The 26,756-nt window shown below is 41.1% G+C and overlaps 1 protein-coding gene across 1 annotated transcript in view; it reads left to right on the top strand.

The window, feature by feature from the left end:
• The first annotated feature begins 2,466 nt into the window (after window positions 1-2,466).
• Window positions 2,467-26,756, top strand: part of NRG3 (neuregulin 3) — a 417,999-nt gene continuing 393,709 nt past the window's right edge. Inside the window, exon 1 of the mRNA XM_074874478.1 lies at window positions 2,467-3,160. Within this exon, the coding sequence (XP_074730579.1) occupies window positions 2,467-3,160 (694 nt within the window). The remainder of the gene's footprint in view (window positions 3,161-26,756) is intronic.

Below are 26,756 nucleotides of genomic sequence, written 5' to 3'. Positions count from 1 at the left end.
CTTAGTGGACAGCAATATGGTTGTGGAAGAGGTAAGAGCTAAAAGACATTTGTACAGACGCTGCGGAGCCCAGAGCAGGACAAAGGTATTCACAGTTTGCGAGGAAGGTGAGGACAGCGCAGGACAGGCGCTCACTGCTGAAAGCACCTGGTTCTGGTGCACCTGTACAGGGCAATGCTCGTGCGGCTGTTTCTAAATGCTTTCTCCTAATCTTTCTGCCTACTCATTGTTTTCCAATGCCAAGGTGCTTTTTGATGAGAAAGAGTTTAACAGTACACTTACCTGATAAGCCACTTCCACAGGTTTTCCTGATAGCTGTTAGCATAGACCTTAAAGAAGCTGCCAAACCCCAGTTGGATTTCTTGAAGTGACAACAATCTAGGCATCTATTTGTAATAGGCATGATTTATAATATCTATATAATATATATTGATATTATATTATAAATTAACATTCATTCTGAAGAAAAATTCAAGCAGATGTGTTTCAGTTGCAGTATTTTATTTTCTATATTTGTCTGTGTATATACAGAACAAATGTGTTTCACAGTTTGTTTCCAACTTCTCTGCTCAATTATTTTGTATAAATATTAATATGCTTTTAAATACACGACTAAGGAAATTATACTTATGTGTCAATACCAGGAAATGACACCGATGAGGTAACATATGAAAACATCTGTACATCTATCATTTTAGAGACCCTTTTCTGGAAGTTTGAAAGTGATGATAAAACCACTTTTTGGGAGACTGCTGTTAACCCTTCAGTGACCACCCTAGCAGTTGAAATGTGTGACCAGTAAGTGAATGGAAAGCACACACCGTGTTGACCACAGTGAACTTGGAGTGCACCTCGGGAGCAGCTCAAAAAGGTAGTTTCAATAGTAAAACTTGTCTGGCAGCGTCCTGAGAGCTGCAGCCTCCATACGTGCCTGCGCCATCGGTCGCCCCCGGCTGCTGAAAAAGACTGTCCTTGTGTTGCAGGTGTCTGGTGGGTTTTGTTTTCCTTTAGGGAATCCCTTTTAGAAACAACAACAAAACGCTGCTTATTGTTAGTTATCAGACAGCATCAGCGTCGGAAAACATCAGGTCCTGAGCCCTGGTCTTTCGCCCGCAGCCCTCTCCCAAGGCGTCTCCACCTCCCTCACGCACACGCGCACCCCTCGCCGCTCCCTCCACTCGGGGCTTCTGTCACGGAGAGCCGCAGACGTTGCATTGCTACCACAGGATGGGTTCAGGCGCTCCCCCCCGCCCCTTCTTTTCTCTTTTTCTTTTCTTTCCTTTCCTTGGCTCCGCTTGCTGTAGCATACACCCTCCCGAGGGGTTTGCCTGGATCATTTATTTATCCTGTGCGCATTAAGAAACCACCATTAGGCTTTGGTGGGAGGCGCCTTAGTTTCTGCGCGCTAGCCTGCCTCCCTTGCGCTGCGATAGGAATACACAATTGAACACAAGCTGCAAGCTTGGCAGGAGCTGCCTTCTGCGTGCCTATTTATTTGCCGGATCCGTATTTTTTTGCCGACTGGGTCATTGCCGCCCCCCCCTCCAGGGTTTCAGTCTTTGGTTGTGGTGTTTTTGGTTTTGGTTTTGTTTTGGGGTTTTTTTTGGGTTTTTTTTTTTTTTGTGTGTGCGTGTGTGGATTTTTTTTTTTTTTTTCCGGGAATCCTCGCCGGAGTTTCGATGCCGGGTCGGACTTAGCGCGGGCGCGGAGGAGCTGCGCGGAGCCGTGCCTCCTGCCCCCGGGCCCCGCCCGCGGATCGGCCTCCCTGGCCCGGCGCCGGCCGCGGGTTGGCCGCGGGGCCGCGGAGTGGCGGGTGCGCTGCGCCGCCGCCTCCCCGCGGAGCAGCCGAGGATGCTGCTGCGCCGCGGCCGGGCATAGGCAGGAGCCGAGCGGGCGGGGGAGGGAGCGGAGGGACGGAAGGAAGGAAGGAAGGAAGGAAAGACGGAACGAAAAGCTCCCCCAGCCCCGAGGGGAGAGGAACAGGAGGAGAGGCGAGAAGGAGCGTGAATGTGAAGGAATGTGCCAGCCCGCCGCCGGAGCCGCCCGCTTGGGATAAAAAAAAAAAAATAAATCGAGGAGGCTGATTCTTGCGACTTACTACACGGAGAAAAAAAAAAAAAAGCAAAAAGCAAAGCAAAACGTGAGAGCGGAGGAAGAAGAAGGAGAGCGAAGAGGCTGAAGCGGGCAGCGCAAGAGGCGGACGCCCAGCGGATGGCGCGGCCGTCCCGCTGACTCCGCGGCTGCGGGAGGCTGCGCGGGGCGGCGCGGCGCGGGCCGTGCCATGCCGGCGGCGTGACTGAGCGGGGCGCTCCCGCCGCCCGCCCCGCTGCGCCGCGCTCCCCTCCGCCCCGCTCCGCTCGGCTCGGCTCCGCGCCGCTCGCCTCCGCCCCCCTCCGCCGCATGCCGCCGGCAGCCGCGGCGCGCTGATGCCCCGGGGCCGCGGCGGCCCTGCGGACGGCCCCTAGGATGAGCGAGGGGGCTGCCGGCGCCGCGGCGCCCGGGGCGGCGGAGGCGGCCGCGGCGGGGGGCCCGGGCGGGGATGGGGCCGGGGCGCCGCCGCGGGAGCTGCGCTGCAGCGACTGCATCGTCTGGAACCGGCAGCAGACGTGGCTGTGCGTGGTACCCCTCTTCATCGGCTTCATCGGCCTGGGGCTCAGCCTCATGCTCCTCAAGTGGATCGTGGTGGGCTCCGTCAAGGAGTACGTCCCCACCGAGCTGATGGACGCCAAGGGCGTGGGGCAGGACCCCTTCTTCCTCTCCAAGCCCACCGCCCCCCCCCGCGGCGCGGAGACCACCGCCGCCGCCACGCCGCGGCCGCCCAGTCGCGTCAGCCCCCGCCTCACCACGATGAGCCGGGCCCCCCCGCGGCCCCCCGGCACCCGCGGCCCGGCGCGGAGCGGCCCGCGGCCCACCGCGGCGCGGCACCCCGCCGCGCCCCACACGGCGCCGCCCGCCAGCGGCCCCCCCGGCACCGCCGGCCGCGGCGCCCGCCCGCCGCCCGCCGCCCCCAGCACCCCGCCGCTGCCCGCCTGGCCCACTGCGGCACACGCTACCTCCTCCTACAAGATCTACGTCCACGACTCGGCGCCGTCCTGGACCTTGTCTCCCTTCCAGGAGTCCACCACCACCACGCCGGAGGCCAGCACGACCCCCAAAACCCGTAAGTAGAGCAGCCGCCCCGCGCCCTCGGGGCGCCCGCGCCGCGCCGGCCGCTTCCTCGCCTCTGCCCCTCGGAGCGCGGGGTCCGCCGAGCGCCGGCGGGGCCGGGCCGATGCCTCGGTCGGAGGCTGCTGCCGCCGCCTCTCGGGGACGCGCGGGGCTCCCGTGCGGCCGCTGCCCTGCGGGGGGCCGGAGAGCTCCCAAGTTTGCGCTTCTTTCCTCCCTCCCCCGCTTGCGCCCCCCCCAAGTTCCCCGCTTGTGTGATGGATGGTGAGGCAGGAGCAGCCATTTGAAGGGACTAGAGTTCGCTGTGGTTTTTAGGACAGATGCAGACCCCCCCGCTTTCCCCTTCCCGGCTGGGCTGCGGAAAGCGGTCGGGAGGTGCTGGGAGGTGCCTGAGCGGGAGGGACAGTTGATGACCCTCCCGGCAGCGGGTCCCACGGGGGCCGGTGGGGAGAGTGGACCTCGGGAGGTGCGGGGCGGGTTGTGCCTGTGCCTCTGCGCCGGTGAGGGAGTTGGGCTTTCACACAGTCGTCTCCCTTGAAATAGCTGGGAGCGGGCTCCGGAGGATGCTCCCTCCGTCCCAGCGCCCGGCTCCTCAAAGAGCCGCCGCGAGCTTCGCCAGGAAGGAGCCCCGGCCGCGCCGCCAATATGCAGACGCAGCCAAACGCTTTCCCGGCTCCCGTGTGTAGCCACAGCACTGTCTTGCTGTAACTGAATATTTTTTTGAAGTGGAGGGGGGGCTGGATCCCCGATTGATGCTCGGTGGCTGGCTCTTCCCACCCTCCCAGGCGCTAACCTAAGGATTCAGGCTCAATCTGAAAATTCATTTGGTCTGGGTGCATCAACTTTCAGCTTCTAGTAAAGGTTATCTAGGACAAATGCAATCCGTGCCAGAAGAGCTCCCGCGTGGTGCTATTTAGTGAAATGCTCAATTATAGTGTATTGTAGTCATCTTCTGCGTTTTCTTGGATGCAGCAGAGGAAATGAGAAGCCGTGTGTCCTCCATTAACTCTTAGTTGCTTCTGCTAGGAACGGCGATTCAATTGAATGCTACCACCTGAATTGCTTTTACAGCCCAGGGCTCGCCTTTTGCATGCTAATGTATGGCTATTCTGCTAGAGGATTTTGTTAGCAAGTCATTTGAACTTTATTTTGTCCGTTAAATCTATTTGCTGATGAGCCCCAAGGCAGAGAGTGTATGCAGAACGAACCGATCTTGTGAATTGACAAAATCGGGAGAACAGCAAATTGGATGTGTATGTGTGGGTGGGTGGGTGTGCAGGTGGCGGATGGCTGGGAATGATTACGAATAAAACTATCACTAAATCAGAAGAGCAAACAAGGCAGTGACTCGTTTCCCCAGTGTCTGCTACAGTAATTGAGAGAGAACTGTCCCTTACAGGTGTGTCTCAGCCTGCCTGCTCTGTAGGTATAACCGAAGCAAGTCAGATGCTACCAGAAGGAAAATCTTTTGTGGAGCTGAACCCTACCCCTTTCACTTAGGCGTAGGGAGCTGTATAGGGCGCTTCTTAAAAACAAAACAGCAAAGGGAACCTGATTTTCAACCTGTGTCTCTGTTGTCAAGCCTTGTGTGAACCAGAGATGTTCGTTCCATGGTGTTTCAAACTGCTGTGACCTGTGTGTGTCTGAAATGCTGCCTGGGCTTGCCAGGTGGGATCTGCCAGGGTCTAAATGCTCCCTTGCAATCTCTTTCTTTCTCCCTTTTCCATTTTTTTGGGTATGTAAGAGAAATCTACAGCAATTTCCGCCCCTCTGTGCTGTCTCCTTACAAGGTATAGAAGGCAAGAATATCCTGATTAATAAATAATGTCCAGCTGGCAGGACTCTCCTCCATGCAAGACGCACGAAGGAAGCAAAAACCCACAATCTTGAAAATGTTCCTGGCAGTTGCAGAGTCTGGTAACTATTATTTGTTTTAGGGAGACTGTTAATACCAGTTGCAGAGTCTGGTAACTATTATTTGTTTTAGGGAGACTGTTAATATCTTTTACAGCAGGGTGTTACCCCTCATTAGGTACAGCTCAGTTATAGGATGAAATGCAAGAAGTGAAAATCTGGCAGAAATTGACCCTGTTTGGGCACATTGATAGCAGAGATTATCATTAATGGAAGATTAAATAGATTACATAAAAAAGGATTTGAATTTTTAGGGCATGTGGAAATTTTTTTTAAAGCCTGCAGCTGTACTTTCCTGATACATACAAGCACCTCAGGATACATGTAAAATTCTCTGAGGCTGCAGTATCCACTGGAGGGGAGAGGGAGAAGAAATGCAGTGTTTCTGCCGTGAAGTGCTGACACGGCGTGACCCCAAAGCAAGTGTCTGCATCTGCCACTAGCAGCTCTTAGGAAGAAAGGGATTCTTTTTTAAACAAATTCATCCTCATTTCCCAGGTTGAGCTGCATGTTCCTTCTGTGCCCGTTGCTCCAGCTGCTATTGAAATGAAAGTCATGGATCCCATTGTACCGTGTGAATACAAATCTGATATGACAAACCTGATGCCCCAGCTTTCAAAATAGTGCACGCCCTTGTGTGATCCTCTGGCTTGGCAAGGCACATATGTGGGCAGGAGTCATAGGTTATTTAGCATTTCACAGCTTTTAAGAAAAGAGGCAGCTGTATTTATGCTGGTTCATGTTGCAGTTTATTTAATTGTTTTAACACGTTAAAACGTGCTCAAAATATGACTTAGGAAAATGGAAGGCAAATCAGAAGTCGTTTCTCCAGAAAGCCGGATGATTGCCCACCTGAAGTAAATGTTGGTAAAGCCTTTTCTCTTGTGTGTATTCATCTGAGGAGATGTTGTGAAATCTCTCTTTTTTTGTGGGTGTGCATAATGACAATAATTCTTGGTTGTGTTTCACTCAAAGTCAAGCTATCTGTTAGCTGTTTTGAAAGTTCTTCATGAAGATCCTTCAGGTTCTGACTAAGCAAAAGCCACTTACTCATCAAATCTTTCTCTGTGTCTTGTGCCTGCATGTGTTTCTCATGATCATGCACGGACTATGGCTTTTCAGCATGAGCCTCTTTATCCAGTGCTCAACATAAAAATCAATCGTTGATTTAGAAGGACAGTCCAGCCTGTAGATCAGAAAAAGCAACCAACTGACTGGAACACACCAGTGAAGTTTTATTTTTATCAAGCCATTGGTTTCATTTCTAAAGAGTCATGCCCTGATTTTTCCAATATGCATTTTTCATGGTATTCTGGGTTCTTCGGTAATGTTATTATCTTTAAATTGAGATGCTGTACTTGTAAGAATTCCTGTGTGAATTCAGGTATGAAATAGCGCTGTGGTTTCTCTGGTGTTCATAGGACCAAAGGCTAACACAGAGAACTGAGGTCAGGCAGGTGGGGCTCAACTAATGCATAGTAACCAAGGAAAGAGATGTTACAGAACTCATAATCAACATGTCTTGTGAAGTCCAGTTGCGACCTTTTTTGATGAGTCCAGACTGCAGCCTGAGTGTACTTTGATTTCCTGCTAAACATTTTCTGGTCCAGTCGTTTATCCTAGTCATATCTCGGTCTGTTTCTTATGCACGGCATGGGTTCAAGTAACAAGCATCTGGCAGATGAACTGTTACCAACAATGACATTTTGGTAAAAGCTGTTTGTTTTATTTTGCACTGACTCAAATATCTTTTTCACATTAAGGATGACACTTAGATGGAACTGCGGGGTTTTCACCAACTGGAGGGTGTTGTGGGAGGTGCCAAACCATAGTAAAACCAGATCTACTCTTCCCAGAGCTCTAAAACGTTCTGCCAACAAATGACATGTATCTGCGAACACTTCACATTATGATCATGAGCTGTCATTGAAATTGAGGGGAGCACACATGACAGTAAAGCACGTGCCTTTTAGCATTGACTAAGATTACAAATTGATAAATAACTGACATATTAATGCATCAAAAGCTGTTGAATTGGAAAACAAAATACTGACGTGAACAACTGGGATTTCTAAAAGCATTTGCTGCTGCTTCATTCCCACTTACTTTCTATTCGCATACCATGAGTCAACGTACCACAGACATGATTAGATTTGTTTCCCATCTTAAATACTTGTCAACAGGAGGGCTACCGTCAAGATAAAAATCATAAATACAGAATTGTAGTCACACCACTAAAGTGGAAGTTTTTGTGATTTTATTTTATTTTTAATATTTTACAGCTATAACTTGCTTCATCTGCTTCAGTTAAGTTGGATGACCCTGGACTTAATTCTGTTTTCCATTTATAATCCTCTTTATAGTTAGGAAGTAGTGCAGTTATCACTGAGTTCATAAGGAAGTGGAATGTCTAAGTTAAGTCCCACTCACAAATATGTACATTGATTCCGTTCAGATATATTTCCTCTCGGTTCCTTTTGTTGAAGTGTTTGTTGGAACCCCATGGCCTAGGAGAGCTTTCACAGCACTGGTATGATGAGAGGAAGGGATATGGCTGAAATTACTCCATGCTGCCTTTTATCCCCGAAGAATATTCTTTTGGGGGCGGTAAGGATTCTCATTACATTGATTTAACCTGTGATCACTGGTAAAAGCAAAGCCTTGCATTTTATTTGGCATATTTTTTTAGCATCTATACAAGGACATTATGTGATATATTATATCTTGACAACAGAATACCATTATTAAATTAAAGTATTGATTCATTGCAAAGTATTATGCTAAAGTAATGTCAGTGGTTTGTCTAAACCCACAGAAAATGGAAATTAAAAATTAAAGCAAAAGACCTGTCTCTATCTACAGTATTGTGTCTCGTGTTACAGTACATTTATCATCTGACTCATTGCTTTGAAACCTCCTGCAAAGCCCAGTAAATACACAGATTGGTATGGATTTGGCTTTGACTCTGTCTTTAAATTGTATAGCTCATGTGGCTTTCAGGAGGTACCCAAAACATACTAGTGTTTGGTTTTGCTGATTTCTTCCATGATTTGTTTGGAAACACACTGCACAAGGAAAAGTGCCTAGTAAAATCTTGTAGGATTAGCTGGTCACAAATATAAATAAATAAATTAAACCCAGGGACTTCTACATTTCTCTGAGCTTGGTGATTTCTTTTTGAGATTCATTGTGGTTTGAACAAGTTTGCAATACTCCAGTCTTAACTATGCACCTGTGCGCACACACACGTGCACACGTGTGCAGAATACAAGCAGGTATTTGTACATTTGCAGAGTACCTGTTTTCGAGGGGGATCAGGACCTCAAAGACTGTAGCAACTTCAGGATCGGTCTTTGCTAAGCAAAACAGCTACTTTGGTTGTGGTGCTTGTCTTTGCAGTGTAGTTCAGAAAAGAAACCTGGAGGTTGCATTGTAGCGAACTAGACTGAATGCCAAGTTCAAGTGCATCTTTTTTAATTTCGAAGTCTCTTCATCTTTTTTAATTTGGAAGTGTCTTTCAGGTTCTGCTGTGTGGAAGGGATTCATTGTTACTGTTAAGGATAGGTACATTTTCTTTTTGCATTGCAGGGGTAGGCAAAACACAGGAAAAACAACGAGATACTTTGTGTTATGGAGATGATTTCTTACTCTAAGGGACTTAGTTCTTGGATCAATAAGGTGAGGGTTAGAAGTGTCATTTAATAAGGCAGCTGTGCTCCAGATCAAAACTGGGGCTCTGTTTTCTCATTGCTCAGAACTCAACTTCAAAGGCGGACAGCTCTTAAACCTGCTTTCATACTTTTACCTTCCCCTTCATACCTAATCTCAAGGCACTCCACCGAGTAAAGTACATTTTAAGTGAAGGAAAGTACTCCCTGTGAGGGCTGACCAGATGGACTTGCCAGGCGAGGGCACTTCTGACCAGGACAAGACAGGATGAGCGTTCAAATGGCTTCTAGGGAGCACACAGAGAAAGTAAATGCACATAGGTAAACAGGTGCTTTTTCAGTGAGTTTTTACTTTTTATCACACAGGTTTCTGGGGCCCCTTGGTAAAATGCATTCAAGAGGAGAAAAATGGTTAAAGCAGGAAAATTAACATAGCAACTGCATTTATAAATTTCAGTGTCCACAGAAGAAAAACCTAATTGGTCAGCTCTTCATGGTGAAATTTGGTGGTAGCAGGGAAAAACAAAGTTACTAAATGCTTATTCCTAACTGTTTAAATATTTGTTTCTGAAACTTTATCAATAAGCTCAATATTACTTCAGTAATATTTAAAAATATACATAAGTAAAACCTACAAAATTCTTCCAGTATTCCATATTTTCTGTCCCCCAAGGGCAGTATTTAGCATTTCCAAAGTTATGTTTCTCATCTGGCATGTAAATAGGAGGAGTCCATGACTTTCAGGTCTCTTTTACAACATAGTACTCCTGAATTTTTTTCTTTTTTTGTGGTATAGTTCTGATGACTACTGACTACTATAGGAGACAAACTATTCAGCTTCAAAGATAATTTGCTTCATATCATGTTTAGCAACTGATTTTTAAGTCCAAATTGAATTATGTTTTTTCCTCAGAGCAGTTTGATTTTTGTATTTCTGCAAGAATTAAATCTTTGGGAAAAGCTCCGGTAGAATGGGAGAGGCTTGTTGTCCAATAAAAACACAGCTGGGTAAAAAGATGAAGTGAAGCCTTGATCTGAAATACCTAAGAAATTCCTGCTTTAGTCACTGTAAAATATGCCCAGCAACTTGCAAACTCTCCTCTTTTTGCTTTAACATCTCCTTTTTGTGTGTTACTTTTGGGTTTTATGGCTTTCCTTTTCCTTTTAAAATTTGAATTAATCTCTTGTCGGTTCTAAGGGCCCTACAGTTGTGTCCCCATCCCGCCCCCCCCCCACCTCCCCCTTGTATTTTGTGCTCACAGGGAAGATGCACATTAGCAATGCATATATGTTGGCAATGTGGTAGGTGCTCTTTTAGAAAAAAGAATTAGTATTTTAATTTGTATGAAAAGGGCTTTCACTGAGGCATTTTGTAACTTTGTTAGCAAAGAACTGAGGTAAAAATATCCGGTAGTATTCAGTGTAGAAGTTGTGTTTCTACAGCACATTAAGTAGTTTAGAGTCTTTGGTTTTTATAATGAGATTGGTTGCTGTATGGCCCAATTCTGCAAACATATAGGCCCAATTTAGAGTGTGCAAGAGATGCCTTCTCTCTTTTGTAGAGTTATGCATCTGCAGAATCAGGGTCAATTTATGTGAACATCTGTGTGATTAAGTCTGTTACTGTGTCTTAGATTGCAGTGTGAATGCTTACAAACATGCCTGTGTAAATAAATGTACATCAGCTTTAAAGTGCTGCTTTTAAAAAGTTGTCAGCATTATTTAAATGTGCTTTTTAGAACTGAGTTTCCATTAGTTGCGTTTTCTGTGTGTGTGTTTAGCAGTACCTGAAAAATATACCATTATCTTGTTTGTTCTTTGCCCTGAAGTAAGTTCTGTAGTAAAATCTTTGTACTCTGGGGGAGTACAGCTGCTTAGCTGTAGACTGTCACAAGACATGCAGGTCATGAATTTTTTTGCACATCACTTAAATTAGTCCCTTACCCGATTTTTAATTTTTTTTTTGTATTGTTGCAGAAGATAATACTTCTGCTTTTGTACAGTTTTTCTCTGTATTACTTCCACAGCTAGATATATACCAACACTGACTTTTTCCTAAAGCTTATAGATAGAGTTTTCTAAAACGTTAGAGATGGCAAGTTGTTATTTTCTGAAACTAAAATTATGACATTGTTCATTTCACAACATCACTACTGTTAAAGTTCAAGATTCTAGTTCAGTAGGAACTGAGCCTTGATTTCTGGTTGTTACCAGATAGAGGGGCTATAGTACTGTGTAACAGCAAAGCATTAAATTAGTATTAATAGCAAATAGCCTCTTTTCCAGATCTGATTATTCTCCCTGATGTCAGAACTTGTAAAGCAAACGTTTGAGATAAGATGGGGTTATTCTCTTGGAAGGGCTTTGGTGGTCTGTTTTTACTGCAATGACAAGGGGTTTTTTTCTAACGTGGTTGGCAAGGAAGGTAGAAAACGTACCATCTAGCCTGCAGTTGCTGTGCTGCTTCTAAATGTAATCAGGACTTTAACAAAAACAAAACCCATGTATCCAAAAATGTTGCTAACCTGCAAAACTGTGCTGCATTGTGCAATGCTAATATTTACTTATGTCTCCCAGTTTAATGCATAATAAAACAGCATTTCCAATAGTGTGCTCAGAGTGGCTGAGAATTGTAGGTAGCTAACCTTTTCAGTGGTAATACTGTTGAATATTAAAAAAAAGGTGTAGGGAATCTTTTTTTCTTCTTTCCCCAGTGAATTACAATACAAGTGGTCAGAGGGTTATCATTATAATAGTACTAAGCTATCCCAGAAGTTTTGACTTGGGATTGATTGTGTAATACTTGCTAAAAACAATCTAATAATTGTCTTCCAAAGGGGTATGCTTTGTTAGTGGTTTTTTAAGAGTAGTGTTGTGTGGCGAGGAAATGAATTTTCTTGTTCACTGTGTCAGTGAATTTACAAAAGAGAATCAGGGCTTTTGTTTGAAACCTAGAGATAAGCTGCACTGAAATGGTACGGTGATTTTCCTGGCATTTAACAGTATCAAATATGAAGACTTTGCACTGTCAGGGTTCAGTGGGCAGAGGGTTCAGGAATTTAACTGAGGGGATTATTCTGATGAGTGTCAGTGCTCCTGATTTAGAAGGGTAGAGGTACTTTTATAATTATTTCATAAGTAGCTAAACCACATTAGTCTTTAGCCTGAAATCTGTCCCAGCTACATAAGGGTCATAGCGTTAAAGTTCAATCCTCTCTATTTTTTTTTTTTTTAAATAACTAAAAAGCCAAAATGCCGTGCATAAATACATACAACAGTGACTTTTTCCTTAAGCAGTTTGGGTTTCTTTAGGTTTTATATATCAATCTTTATTTTATAATTTATGTTAATAGAGCATACCATGCATTTTACAGGGTCAGCTGCTATTTATAAGACTGTATCTCAATGTAATAAAGTTGATTGTAATTAGTTTACATCAATCAAAATGTTAGAAAAATCTAGATTGCAAACTAAAACAATTTATAAATTGTATTATCTAACAGGTGAAAATACTGATTTTATAACATACACACTTTTAAATTCACTGATTACCTCAAAGCAATGTAGAAAATATGCAATCTGCTGCTAAACTGAGACTATGTACTTCTGCAGCAGATTTTGATAGTGCATGTAGGCTCTCTTCCTACCAAAGCTGCTCTGTTAGGAGGTTGTAACTTTGTCTTAACTGTCTTAACCTTCTGAGCTGTGAAGATGATGACCTTGATGCTCATAATGATAATAAAAACAACAAAGAAAATGCAAGATTTACAGGATACTTCAAGTCACAGGATTTACAGTCCAAAGGCTCAATTGTACTGGGGAAGGTGAATATTTGCCACTTGGTAACTGCTGTCACCTTGCCTTAGAGAAGAAGGGTGGCAGATGGGCAGTGGAGATGACAGGGTGAGCTGTACCCGTCCTACACTCCTGCGCAAGAAGCTCTTCAGCACGTTTTGGCGTGATCTGGGAAGACACAGCCTTTGCCTTGGCTCTGTCAGCATTAACTATCCTGCCTTGTTCTCTACAAAAGCACAGAGGGAAAGAAGTGTTTCTAATACCTTTTTATATCTGGAGCATATTCATTACAGAGGCTTACTTAGTCCTAAATGAAAAGCAAGAATAGTAACTTAATATTTTGAATTGGTTTTAGAAATATCTGCCTGCAATAGGGAATTCTTACAGGTTTTAGTTCTTGGATGGCTGGATTTAATCTGAATTTATGAAGCTGAAAAGTTAGTGTGTGATATATTTAAGAGGGGAAGAAAGAAGAGTCTGATACTGTAATTGTTATTTTATAGGAGATTGAAGAGATCACTTGCATCTACTGAATTTCAGTAATTGGATACACTACAAGGCTTGATTGCATCTTGTGTTTACATACATTTGAAAAGCTATCCTCTATTACCTTGGCAAATGTAGGGGATTTGTAGCCAGCCACAGCTTCACAGCTGTAAGGTGCATTTATAAATGTGAACAAACACAGTTTGAGGAGCTGCTGAGTAACAGCTCCTTATTCCTGCTTTGTTTATAGTGCATATTTTGGAAACATGAACGGGTATTTATTCAAGTTTTATAATTAAAATACATTTATCCCGGATTTTAACAATGATCCTTGCTGATGAGAGATGTACCTGTAGAAAATGAAGTGTACTGAACACGCCTAAGCTAAAAGTCCCTACTGTAAAGAGATTATTGTGGGTAGAGTCCTACAGCGAAGATGAGGTGTGCTAGGTAATAAAAAGATGAATAATTCTTGTGAGATGTTTTATTTGGATACTGTGAGAATTTTGTCTGTTTAAAAGCAGTGTGGGTTTATTAGGGAGCTTATTTTTTTAAATGCTTTTACGAAGATACTGTAAGATTAATTAAATACATCGCATTTGAACTATTTAATTGGAGATTATTTTTCAACCATCCCTTAATGTTCTAACACTCCTGTAATATTTTTTCAGGTTTGTAATCCTGTTTATAAATGCAGTCTATATGACAGCATAGACTCTTGGACATTTTCCTTAACAAATGCTACTTAAAAATAAATTTACTGTATTTTGTGTGATGAAATAGAAACTGAGGAACTCATCTCATATGTAACTGAGTATTCAGTGGGAGCTGTAGGCTGCTCTTCAGTTCTGTAAGAATCACAGCAAGAAGCAGGGTAGACCACAGACAGGCACTAGACTGAATGTTTTACGTGAGAACTAATAATTAAAGCTTGTTAAATAATTTAGAGTCCAAACATAATGAAGCTCTTCTAATTATCACCAGATTTTGGGCCAACTCTGCAAAGCGGTAATTAAAACCTTCTAAGTTCAGTTCTGCATAAATGAAGGTTGGAATAATCAAAACACATAAATAAAGGAAATAGGGAGGATATCAGATTAAATATATGTGATATGTCATTTCAGTAATAGTTATGGAAAATAAGTTGATGTAAAAAAACCCAACAAACCCCAAACCCCAAATGCAGTATCAGAGATTCAACGTTATTTCATGTATCTGTTAGTTTGTATAATGATTTTCTACATTACAGAGCAAAATAGCTTTTCCCACTAGGTATTGAAAAAGCATATCTCATAGTGCATGGATGGAGCTACTTTGTGTGAAGACAGTGCTCAGGCTTGAATAAACTTCTGTGCTGCACTATTGTCTTTGGAACTCTGCCCTGCTCTGCCCTTTTTTGTTACAACTGACTGAAATTAAGTTTGTCTTTCCAATTCTACCAGAAAAAGGGTGACTTTGACAGTATAGAGCTATTATAATAGACAACTGCTATAGAATGACTTCATTTTCACAATTTCAACTTGCTTATTAGTCTGCAATTCATCCCCAAAAGTTGTTCAAGCCTCCAGGAAAGTAACAGACCATAGATCATTGTTGCAGGAAGTTAGGAGACCAGGAGTGGTCACTTATTTTTCTTAAGCTCAGGTTTTCTTATTTGTGAAATAAAGACATGGTGAAGAGGTACAGATGAGAAACGAGAGGTTTGTTGTAATGAATGTTCAAAGAATAATAAGGAAATACACTTCACAAGTCTTATTTTAAATTTCAGAAAGTACCTGATATCCTTGATTGCGCCATTAGTTGAGTGTGTGATCATTTTCAATAATTTTCTGGCAGTCAAATCTATTAGACTTTAGTATTGAAGAGAAAGGGACAGAAGCTTTTACTTTTTTAGGTGATTTAAAAACATATCTCCAAATATAGCCAAGATATGTCCCTGAATAACAGGGGTGTATCTGACAGCAGGGTAGGGTTTTATGTGAGACACCCTAACAAGCCAGTTACTCTAGTTCATAATTCTTTATTTTTGTCCTGCAGTGAGTTGAATCAGGTTTGAATTTGGGACACTCATTAGGCCAAAACCTGCCATTATGACAACCCGATTTAAATCTTTTTAGCTTAACTTTTTAGTCAGTTGTCACTGGGAATTTTAGTAACTACTATGTCTTATATTGCTGTCTTGTTATATTTTAGAAGTGAAGTGTTATTGTTGCCATATCTCACATCAAAAGGAAGAAACACTTTCAGTATGGTGTAGTCTTCTATAGATAGAGTCAAAATGCTCTCTGAGTAGGTGGGATCCTTAGCCAAATCCAAACCCAATGAGATAAGTGAGAATAAGTGGGCTCTAGATAACATTTAAAATAAACAGTTAGAAAGGAGTGACTTGCTTAGCCTCGTCTGTTGTTCTGCATTTGCTCATAGTTGACTTTTATTAAACATAGCTGTGCTGATCTGTTAAAAAAAATAAATCTGTTCTAACAATAATGTATTTATTAGAGGGGTTCTCATATGCAAAATGAGACAAGGTTTGTAGGAAAGCTATTCTAGTAGACCAACTAATACAATTGGAGAAAAATTGGCAAATGCTTTTTCTGTGTCTTTTAGAGGTGATGTAATGGATTGCCCTTTCACTTTTCAACCTCCTTCCAATAGTAGGATTCTAACATCAACAGAGTTTTAGGTATTCTTTTTTAATTAACTGAAAGTGTTTTTCATAACTTGAACTGATATACTTAGCTTTGAAGTTTAGATAGGAAAGTGTTGTCCTTGCTAAGTGTTGTCCTGTTTGCTTATTTACCCTGCTGTTAGGTTTGGGGTTTAAAAACAATGTCAGTGTCACAGAAACTTACTAAAGGTGAGTAAGAAACTGTTTATCATCTTAAAATTCTCATACATTCAGATTGTCTTCGTAGTTTGGAGAAAGGTTTAGTATCATTAGTTATTACTGAAGATTAATACAGTGTTAACACCTAGATGTATGACCCCAACACAGGCATTCGCATTGAAGGCTCACTCATGAATTTCAAAGCTTATATGAAATGATTTATACGTGCTTGAAAATATGTTTTGGTAATAGCCTTTTTAATGCCTTTAGGACATTTAATTGCCATTAAGTGGCATAATCTGCTGTTTGGAATGGAGAGCTGGGAGTATTTTGGTTGCAAATAGGATAATGAAATGGATTGAAAACAAGGAGGAGTAATAATGAATGGATCTGTACTATTAACAATGAGCTTGGGCTCGGCATCCTGTTTATGACCGGAGTATAAGGTGTACACCACCTAAGGTGGTGGGATGTCTTTTTCCCAGGCAATCATGGGGTTGACTACAGGTAGTAGTCTGTCTAGGGACTGATCCTGTCCCTGCTGAAGTAGTATTAAAGCTGTGTTATTTTTAATATTAGTGGATTAAGCCTGCGAATCTTCATTTGTTACTACTGAAGTCAGTGGAAGCTCTGCATGTGGGATACATTCAAACTCTGTCTGGCACTGTCATGGAATGCCCATTTTACTGAACGGTAGGCTAGTATCTGTGTAGAAGGTTTTTGACAGGGTTTTTATATTCTGCATGACTCTCAGTGGTTCTGTCAATCTTCATTTGTAACACATCATCATCTCATTACATGAACATCAAAGCACTGAAAAAGTTTGTGGTTTCAGATGGTTTTGCTTTAAAAATAACATAAAAGTTAAATCTTCCCAAGTGGTATGCCCCCTTCATTTCTATATATTTCAGTTGTGATCATGTTGCAGGGTACTCAGTTGGTAGTCAGATAAGCATTAGGAGAAACTAAATTATTTTTGTGAGGGTCTCAGTTTGAAGTGCTTGCCTTGCCTTGGAATTTTCTTGGGGATCTGCAAGTGCAGCTTTGTTAATGCCATTTGTCATTTGTAAAGAAAGCTGCACTGTAAACTTCAGGTCTTAAAAGGATAGAGTATGTAAAACACAAAAAATTAAGTTTGTGAGATACATTGTTGAAGTAAGGTAATGCTTACACATATTTGTAAGTTAAGACAGCATTTATCTAAGCAACTGCTGCACTGATCTTGCAGAATCAAAGACCTCCTCAGTGACTATTTTGAGCCAATATTTACTCTAGTATGAAACAAATGGCTAATATAGGTAGACTCCTGGTATCCCAAATAATCCTGCTTGTGTCTAATATTTTTTGTGAGCTTCATGTAAGAGGTGTGCGTGGTTAGATTTTTCCCTTCAGAAGTCTCCATTCGAGAAAAGTCTCTGTTCTTCAGAAACCGAAGTCATAGAGTTTTGCAGCTTCAGGTTGAAACAGTTCTACAAGAACCCAACTTCCAGAGTTTTCAAGGTCATTGCTTAGTAAGGATTTACATTAAAAAAGGTAAAAGTCTCAAGCTCTTTATTGAACAATTCAGACCCGACACCCCCCCCCCCCCCCCCCTCCCTCCGCCCCGTTCTCCGAAGTCCCAGGTACTTTCTCTGTAAACCATGTGAAACTCTACCAAATGACCGACTTCTCATAGAGGCAAGCAGTCGATTGTGTAACGAGTATGCATAGTCACTGTGAAATGTATCACAGAAAGTGGGATTTTTAGATGATTTTGTAAACACACCTAAAATAAAAAAAAAATCGCGCAGTATATTTAGAGTTTTTTCATGAAATGAAGATATGATGAAAGGAGGATTTGGTACTGCACATTTTTAAAATTAACTGTAGTTTTGGGCTTAATCTTGCAATAGGCATGAAATCTAATATATTCTGCTATATTTGCTTCTCAAAGCACAGACTGTAATAATGATGTAGAAATTTCATTGATGGGTTCTGTAGAATCTTTTAAATAGGGACATGTAACAGTTATTCCCAGGTGATGTATTATTTGGAGGATGTGTACACAATAAACCTAACAGAAGCTGTCTTTCTGCATTTCTTTTTTTGATATATGCTATGCTACCTGTGTTTTACTGATGTAGTGAAATTGTGAATGCTGTTTTCAGTGTTCTGAGCTGATTCTTCCATTGTTGCTGTTTCGTTAAGCTTTTCCAGAAACACCCAGAGAGAACAGGACAGTAGAGGTAGGAGTAGAGGTCTTGTGCTTAGAGGGAGTGAGAAAGACAGATTTAGAAGCTTAGGAGATCAGAAAAAACACTGGAATTGTATGTGTTGTGAAGATTTAGCATGCTTTCTCATAGGCTGAATTTATTGTGATAAAACTCCTGCCAGTAGGTGAATTATTGAAGAGCTGAGAAGGGAATTGCCCCAGGACGATACACTGTGCCCACAACCAGGTTGATACAGTCTGCGATCAAGTCCTGTTGTTCTCTCCAGCAGGATCCTGTAGTATTTCTCCCAGGGATTCTCCTGGGATGGGTGGCACTACTGAAAAGAAAGAAATAATGTGAATTAGACAAAGAATTCCACATATCATGGGCCATTTTAGTGCATCTTTTCAATTTCCCCAACAGAAAGATTTCTTGGTTGAACCTGTTTTTTTGTCTGCGCTGCCTCTGCACTCTGAGTTGAATGAACATTTCATTGTCATCATTGTCACTTGAGTGTGGTATGCTCCACCACCCCTGAACCTTGTTGAAAAGCTGCCCTAAGTCTCAATGAACAGAGAATTGTGCCCCAGAAGATCATGCTCACCATAATGGTGCTCACAACATTCTTATTTTTCTTGCAGTGGTATTTCATCCAAAATGCTAGTTTTCAAACAATATATCATGAAGAGCACCCGTGTCTCTTAAAATTCTACCTAATAGGAAAAGAATTCTAAATTCATAGTAACTACATAAGACACTCTGAAAGTCCAGTAGTGGCATTGTGTTTTGCCCTGTACCATCTGTTTTGCCTCAGTTTCCATTTCTCTGCTGCTTGCTGTATTAGAGTCAAAAATACTAAAGAAGGCAACTGCAAACCTTACATTTGATGCTTGCTTCCAGTTAAGCAGAGAGTAACACTTCTGTATTCAAAACTTGCTTAATTTTGAGAATTAACCTTACAGGTCTTTTCTAGTCTACAAAAATCATCTGAAAGTCTTTGGAGAGAGAAATGTGTGGAATATCTTGGCCCACCTTTGTTTGTGAGAGTCAAAGGTATAGTTAGATATCTGTTCATGATTATCTGTTTGTTCTGGTTTTGTTTTTTTCATTGGATTGTATTTTATTTTTCGGCAAATGCCCTGGAATTCGCAATGAGCTTTAGAAAGTAATTTTCTAGAACCTTTTCCTGATGCTTCTTGTATGTAAGTGCTTCACTTTTTCTATAAGTGGTTCCTACTGGAAATATAAAGTTTGTAGGAGATGTTTCTCCATCATATTCTGTGGTAAAGATCAATGCACAGAAGTAATTTATTTTATCTGCAGTATCCATAATTTATGCCTGATCTTTTAGTGGAACATCTGATTCTTTCATAGCCTTCCTGTGACTGATACACTTAAATGCCTTATTTATTGCCTTTACCTAATAGCTTTTAAAATTTTCTTGGTTTTCTGAATAATTTGCTCAGGCTAGATTTTATTTTTGAAAGGATGTATTGTCATTTAACTTGCTGTCTTCCCCTGCTTTGTTCTCTCTCTCTCAGGGAGAGGAAGAATTCCATACCTTCCTGAATAAGATTATGATGTTATTTGAAATTCTTATATTTCATATTCTCAGGCTTTCCCCCTTCCATTTAATTTCCTTTTTCCTTTTTTTCTAGCTTCCCAAGCCTTTTCAAAAGCTTTACCTGTTATTTGTAATGGCTGTTGTCTTCTTTGTCATCCCTCTCTTCTGTCATAACTGAGCTGCATCATACTCTTACGTTTTTGAATCAGCTTCTGATTTTCTGTGAGAATCCAGTCAAAACTGATCACCTGGTATCCTTTACTTTCTGTTTGGAGAAGCAGCTGTTTAATGTGCTGAAGATTTGCTGCTAGAAATAACAGAATAGTCACTATAAGAATACAGTCACATTTTCCCCTGTTTATTGTGTTCTGTGATCTTCTAAGTGGTCACAGTGGGGTAGAATTTTCTGTATTTGCTTGCATCCGTCAGGTAGAAAGTTGTCAAGTTACCCACTGTCCTCTGAGTCTTTTCTTACCTTATTTTATGAGCAAGAGTTTGAAGACTTTTTTCAGCTTTAACAATGTTCACGTTCCTGTCTGCTGGCATTTTCACATGATCGTTGCATTTAAGTGAGTAATTTTTATATTATCTTTACACATTGAGAGTGTATTTTCTGTTACACGTGGGGATAAAATATTTGCAAATGACCCCTAGAAATAAATGTTTTCTTAGAATAGATCTGTCTTCCAAATTCTATGTTGTGATTCTTTAAATGACATTCTTGCTATGAATCTACTGCATAAACGTGGCATTTTCCTAAGTATTGCATAGTGCTTAAGTAGATGGATTCATGCAGTCAGCCCTTCCGATAAGCAAGTCCTTATCCTTCATGTTCCCTGCCAGTTCACACATGGCTGTGGATACTTCTGGGGTTTCTTTTCTCTCTCTCTGGACATCTGAAAGCTGTAATTACAATTACATGAATGGTTTGGTGACTGAGCAGCAGTCAGAGCAGTCTGACTCTGATGAAGGATCAATTTCCTCTTGGTTTCTTCGTTTAGAAGATCCTCATTTGGAGAGAATGCCAAGGACGCTTTGATATGGTTTCCTGTGTTTTGCCGCTTCAGCGCTTCTTTCCATTACAATACGTTGATTTTACAGTGGCCGAATTTGTCTTCTGAGGGCCAAATACATCACCAGGATAGCAGGTTAAATCATTCTATCCTCTCCTCAACATGTGGGGTAGTTTCTGTCTTAATTCACCTGTAGCTGCTTCTTGGTTATATGTAAATTGGTTAGGATATATGTACTGCTACATTTTTACTTTGGAAGTTGGTGTTTGTGGGTGTATGTCTCTAACTTCAATAGAGAAAAAGGTTATATTTTTTTAAATTGTTATCCAGATAATTTTTTTAATGACTTTTCGTCACTTTAGATCATTATCTGGTACTATAAAATTCTAATATAATAATTTGGGTAGAGAGGATGTGTATTCTGAATGACAGATGTCTTCAAAAACACTGTTCCATAATTTTAAAAGGCATCCATTTTTCACTTAAAAATAAGATGTCCTGGCTTTATGATACTTTTCTGCTTCCCAAGGAATAATGCAAACTTCTCAGAGTATTTATTTTTATAATTTAGCACCTTTTTGACACTTTCCACTTTTGCGTTTAATGTTCTTGCTGTTTTCCAGAAATTATGATCCAAGTGGCTATTTCAATGCACTAAGAACTTTAAGAACTACAGTAGGTTGCCTTTATTCCTTAGATACGATACTAACTAAGCTTTATTTTGATCAGTAAGTTTGTAGTGGCTTTATTTTTCTCTGGAGCAGGTAATTGACTGAAGAATAACACCATTTTGAAAGAAAAAGCCTTTTACATTTTCTTCACATTCCTCAACACTAGGAGAAGATACAGCAATATTGTATTTAAAAGGACAATACAGAATTTAAAAAATAGAACATTTTATTGCATATTAGATAGCACCATGTTGTGTTTAATATGCTCGTGGGATCCTTTTTTATTTGTAGATGTGTAACATGTTCCAGTATGTATGAATACATTTGTTTTTTCAGAGGTCATTTGCAATAAAACTTCTACTGTACACAGCTGAACTGTTTCATACTGTACTTAATCACTTTTCTTGGTTATGTGATTAACACATATCGCCACAAGTCATATGCAGCCTTAACAGTGGTTCTGCAGAACTCAGCATAAACATCTATCAAGTAAAATAGCCCCTTACATGTAAGGTCATGAGTTAGAACAATGTTAAAATGGTAGCATAGAAAGTATGGGATTAGTTGTTTAAACAAGTGTCCTAATCTGTTAAAGTTCTGAACAAACAGTGATTCTTATTATGTCTAGCCCCAGCTATTCACCATCAAACATTGCTGATAAAAATGTCATCTGGACTTAGTCTCCATTCCTTTTCTTTATTGGAAACATTGGCCTATCTTTATTTCTTGATGTATTTCTCTGAGTAGTAGACATAACTTAAATAAAAACTGTATTTTCAAATTTGTAAAGGGTTCTGTGACATCATAAGCTTTAGTATGCTCATTTTAAAATATCTTTAATGATTTGCCCGGAATGGTCTCTGAAAATGCAGAATACTAGCAATATGTTTATCTAATTTGATAAATGTGGGTCTATTATTGTTTGCCTGTTGAAAAATTATTTTTGTCCACCAATTTGAATGCCCACTTATATTATTTTACTGTCTAACCTTTATATTCAATTGTTTTTTGTAGGCTAAAAATGTTATTTTCTGAGTTACTTCGACGTAAGGTTGCAATTTCCATGGTATGTACTTCATACAGTAGTGTGTGGCCTCCAACTTTTCTTCTTATCTTCTCTGACCGCATTGATTCGCTTGAGTTATACCACTGCAGTTTTTTTAACAAAGTATTTGTAAGTTTTGTGGTGTGAGGGGGGGCTGTGATGGTTTGGAGTTTTTTTGTATTTGCCCCTTTCTGTTTTGGAGATCAATGTGAATTCATGCAATCACAAAAGCAGAGCCTACCAACTAGTTCCTCTCCTTGTCTTCTCAAGTTTCATCTTCAGTGCAGGATCAGTTAGAAGATTTGTAACACCCTGTTGCCCAGTCTTTGAACTTCCACAAAGGCAGTTTTATTGTAGTGTTTCACAGTCCTTACTGTTGGAAAGTTTTTCTAATGTCTAATATGACACTACTTTTGTTGTTCTTTCTGAGGTGCATAGGTAGAATAGATGATACCCTTTGCATCAGTTTGGCATCCTTTTTTGTTGTTTATTTGTTGTCTCGCTGTTTTTAAGATTTGTTAGTCATTTGTTTTCTGTGCTGTGTGGTTGATCAGTTCTGCTTAAGCATCATACCTTGTGTTTGTCCTGGTTGAAGAACTTCGAGTGTTTTAGATCATTATCTGCAATCGATAATTTTATCTCTTTGTTGTCAGCAGAACTCTAATTGAAAGTCTTCAAGTGAACTACTTCTATGGCAATGGGAAGCAAAATGAGTTGTTTAACAATGTATAAGGGAGATATTAATGTTTTTAGTTATTCTGTGAAATGAATATCCGTATTCTGTGTTTTTCCAAGGTCCATCACTGTCCTAGAACCTTATTAATTTATATTAACTTCATACTAGTTTAGCTGTACCCCTTTTAGTGGTTGCATCTGAAGGAATTCTAGCTGAGACAATCAAGATTTTAACAAGGTGAGAAAAATAATGTGTTTCTATTTTACTGTTTATCTGGCATGATATGAGCACTGCAATTTTAATGAATCTCAACCACTTAATAAGAGTGTTTTATACCCTTTTATATAATAGGAGATCATATTACAAAGCAAAATTGAAACACAACAGTAGTCTCTTTAATTTTTATGAATCTTAAGAGGGTTTTTTTTTTTACTATAATGATCCATTTTCCTGTGTAGTTTTTTTTTTTTTTTCTGCAGCACATAAAACAGGAAGGTGTAGACCTGCAGTTGACAATATCCATCTGATATATTTATTTTAACTGGATTTAAAAGTTTTAGTACTTTGTATGATCTTTAATGGGTTACAGGTTGAATAACTCTAAGAAGCCTTAAAGACCTGGTTTGATGACTTGCTTAGTGCTTCTTCCAAGAGCAATTTGTAGAGATTAAGACTTAGTGGGATATTATTGGAGGATTAGCAATTACTTTTTAAGGCATTCTGAGTTGACAGCTAATGGATAGCTTTCCCTGATAGCTCTTTTATAGTCCACTGCAGCTGGATAAAAATCAATGAGAAAGTGAACTTAAGTTTGTTTATACATTAAGTTTGGTTTTAACAGATGAGTTTGGCTGCTGTAGTAACTTGCTTAATATGTTGTCCCCATCTATCATGATCTAGATAACCTCAATTAACACACTGATTAATCCTCAAGTTCTTCTTCAGTAGTTCCCTTCTTGACTGCACAATGTGAAGGTGAGTGCTCCCGGCATGTCTGAGCAGACAGAACACATGCTCATCAATACCCAGATAAATAGAGCCTGAAGAAAGGAACACTCTTTTCCTCGTATTTCCTGCCCTCCCTATGTGCAAAATAAAACTGTAGCTACATTAATTTTTGTATTTGTTTTTTCTTTATCTGTTCTACATTTTGCTATTTGAACTTAAAACAAGTATCTGCCTTGAACTTTAGTGTTAGCTGGGAATCCCAAAGCACATTTCAAATGTCATCATAGAAATAGCAAACATGGTATAAAATGGCTTTATTTTTAAAGATTGATAAATGGGAGTGAAAAAAACTATGTAGCTGTCAATTATGCAAGACTTTTTGTGAGGAAGCCACAGCCCTCATTTCGAATCTGCTAGTATTCCCATAGCTGTAATCTAATTTAAGCACTCTGGTTCTTAACTTTAGCTGTCATATCTATTGAATGTTGATTGGGGGACAGTTCTTCCCTTTAAAAGTTAGTGACACAGAATAAATACCATCCAATATTAGGTTGCAATATTTTTACCATTTATGTAGGAACAAGCATTTATTTATTTCTTTGTTTTATGCCTTCACTTAGTTTATAAAGGTGAAAAAAACCCACAATACATTTGGGAAGAGTCCAATAAAAATGTCTTTATTTTTTTTCCCCCTTCTGAGCAGGAACTAGCTATGGACCTGTTTCTCTGCAGTAGGAAGGATTAAGAAAAAAAGGTTTTAGTAAGAAATTTATGAAGAAACTAAATGTTCATGTTGAGTGAATAATATTTAAGAGAAGGCTACAGGGAAAATGATCTAGACATTTTTATAAATTTTTATAAATTCAAGAATTTAATGCGTGGGTGAGATATTACAAGAAACTACAAAATAAGCCATTTTATACCACAAAAAAGTATCCATTTTACTTTTAAAATTTTGCTTTAAGTAATAATGATCCAGAGCTTTACTTAATAACCAAACAAAAGCCTCTAGGTTGCTGTTGTGAGAAACATTTCCTGTACTGCCATGCCTTTGTAGGATGCAGCTGTGACACAGTGTTAGCAATGCTACATCTGACAAATTGCAGAAATAGAGTTGGAATTTGCAATTTTTTTTGTAGGTTTTATGATGCAGTTTCATTTGTACTTTCATTTGTTTCCTAATACTGATGGTGGATTCTCTTTGAAACACAACATGAACTAGACCTTAAGTCTGGGAGACTTTAACTTCCCAGACATCTGCTGGAAATACAACACAGCAGAGCAGGACCAGTCCCGGAGATTCCTGGAATGTGTGGCAGATAGCTTCCTAACACAGCTGGTGAGTGAACTGACCAGAGAAGGTGCCCTGCCGAACCTCCTCTTTGTGAACAGAGAAGGACTGGTAGATGATGTGATGGTTTGAGGCCCACTTGGGCACAGCAATCATGAAATAATAGAGTTCTCTATTCTTAGAGAGGCCAGGAGAGGGGGCAGCAGAACTGACATCCTGGACTTCCAGAGGTCTGACTTGTTTAGTCACCTGCTTGACAGAATCCCTTGGGAGATGGTCCTGAAGGGTATAGGGGTCCAGGAAGGCTGGGCACTCTTTAAGAAGAAAGTCTTAATGGCACAGGAGCAGGCGATCCCCAGGTGCTGTAAGAGAAGCCGGCAGCAGAGAAGACCACCCTGGCTAAACAGGGAGCTTTGGCTGCAACTCAGGGAGAAAAGGAGAGTTTACAGCTTTTGGAAGAAGGGGCTAGCAACTCAAAATGATTGCAAAGATGCTGTGAGGCTATGCAGGGCAGAAATCAGGAGGTCTAAAGCCCAGCTAGAAACTAATCCGGCTTCAACAATCAAGGATAACAAGAAATGTTTCTATAAGTATGTCAACAGTAAAAGAAAGACCAGGGAAAGTCTCCATTCCCTGCTAGACACGGGAGGAAACATGGTAACAAGTGATGAGGAAAAGGCTGAGGTGCTTAATGCCTTCTTTGCCTCAGTCTTAATAACAAGACTAGTTGTATTGAGGGAATCCAGCCTCCTCAGCCAGAAGACAGAGACTGGGAGAACGACCCCCCCGCAATCCAGGAGGAGACAGTCAGTGACCTGCTGCATCACATAGACATACACAAGTCTATGGCACCGGATGGAATACACCCAAGGGTGCTGAAGGAGCTGGCTGGGGTGCTCGCCAAGCCACTTTCCATCATTTCCCAGCAGTCCTGGCTGACTGGGGAGGTCCCGACAGATTGGAAATTGGCCAATGTGACACCCATTATATAAGAAGGGTCGGAAGGATGATCCAGGAAATTGCAGGCCTGTCAGCTTGACTTCGGTGCCCGGGAAGCTGATGGAGCAGCTCATCCTGAGTACCATCATACAACACGTGTGGGACAACCAGATGATCAGGCCCAGTCAGCATGGGTTTATGAAAGGCAGGTCCTGCTTGACAAACCTGATCTCCTTCTACGACAGGGCGACCTGCTTGTTGGATGAGGGAAAGGCTGTGGATATTGTCTACCTTGACTTTACTAAGGCCTTTGACACCATTTCCCACAGCATCCTCCTGGCGAAACTGGCTGCTTGTGGCTTGGATGATCGTACGCTTTGCTGGGTAAAAAACTGGCTGGATGGCTGGGCCCAAAGAGTTGTGGTGATCGGAGTTAAATCCAGTTGGCGGCTGGTCACAAGTGGTGTCCCCCAGGGCTTGGTTTTGGGGCCACTCCTGTTTAACATCTTTATTGATGACCTAGACGAGGGGATAGAGTGCACCCTCAGTAAGTCTGCAGATG

Source organism: Strix uralensis, chromosome 7 (assembly GCF_047716275.1).
Source record: "Strix uralensis isolate ZFMK-TIS-50842 chromosome 7, bStrUra1, whole genome shotgun sequence".
In the NCBI taxonomy this organism is placed as follows: domain Eukaryota; kingdom Metazoa; phylum Chordata; class Aves; order Strigiformes; family Strigidae; genus Strix; species Strix uralensis.
Note: the sequence above shows the minus strand (reverse complement) of the source record. Positions and strands in the feature narration are given on the sequence as shown.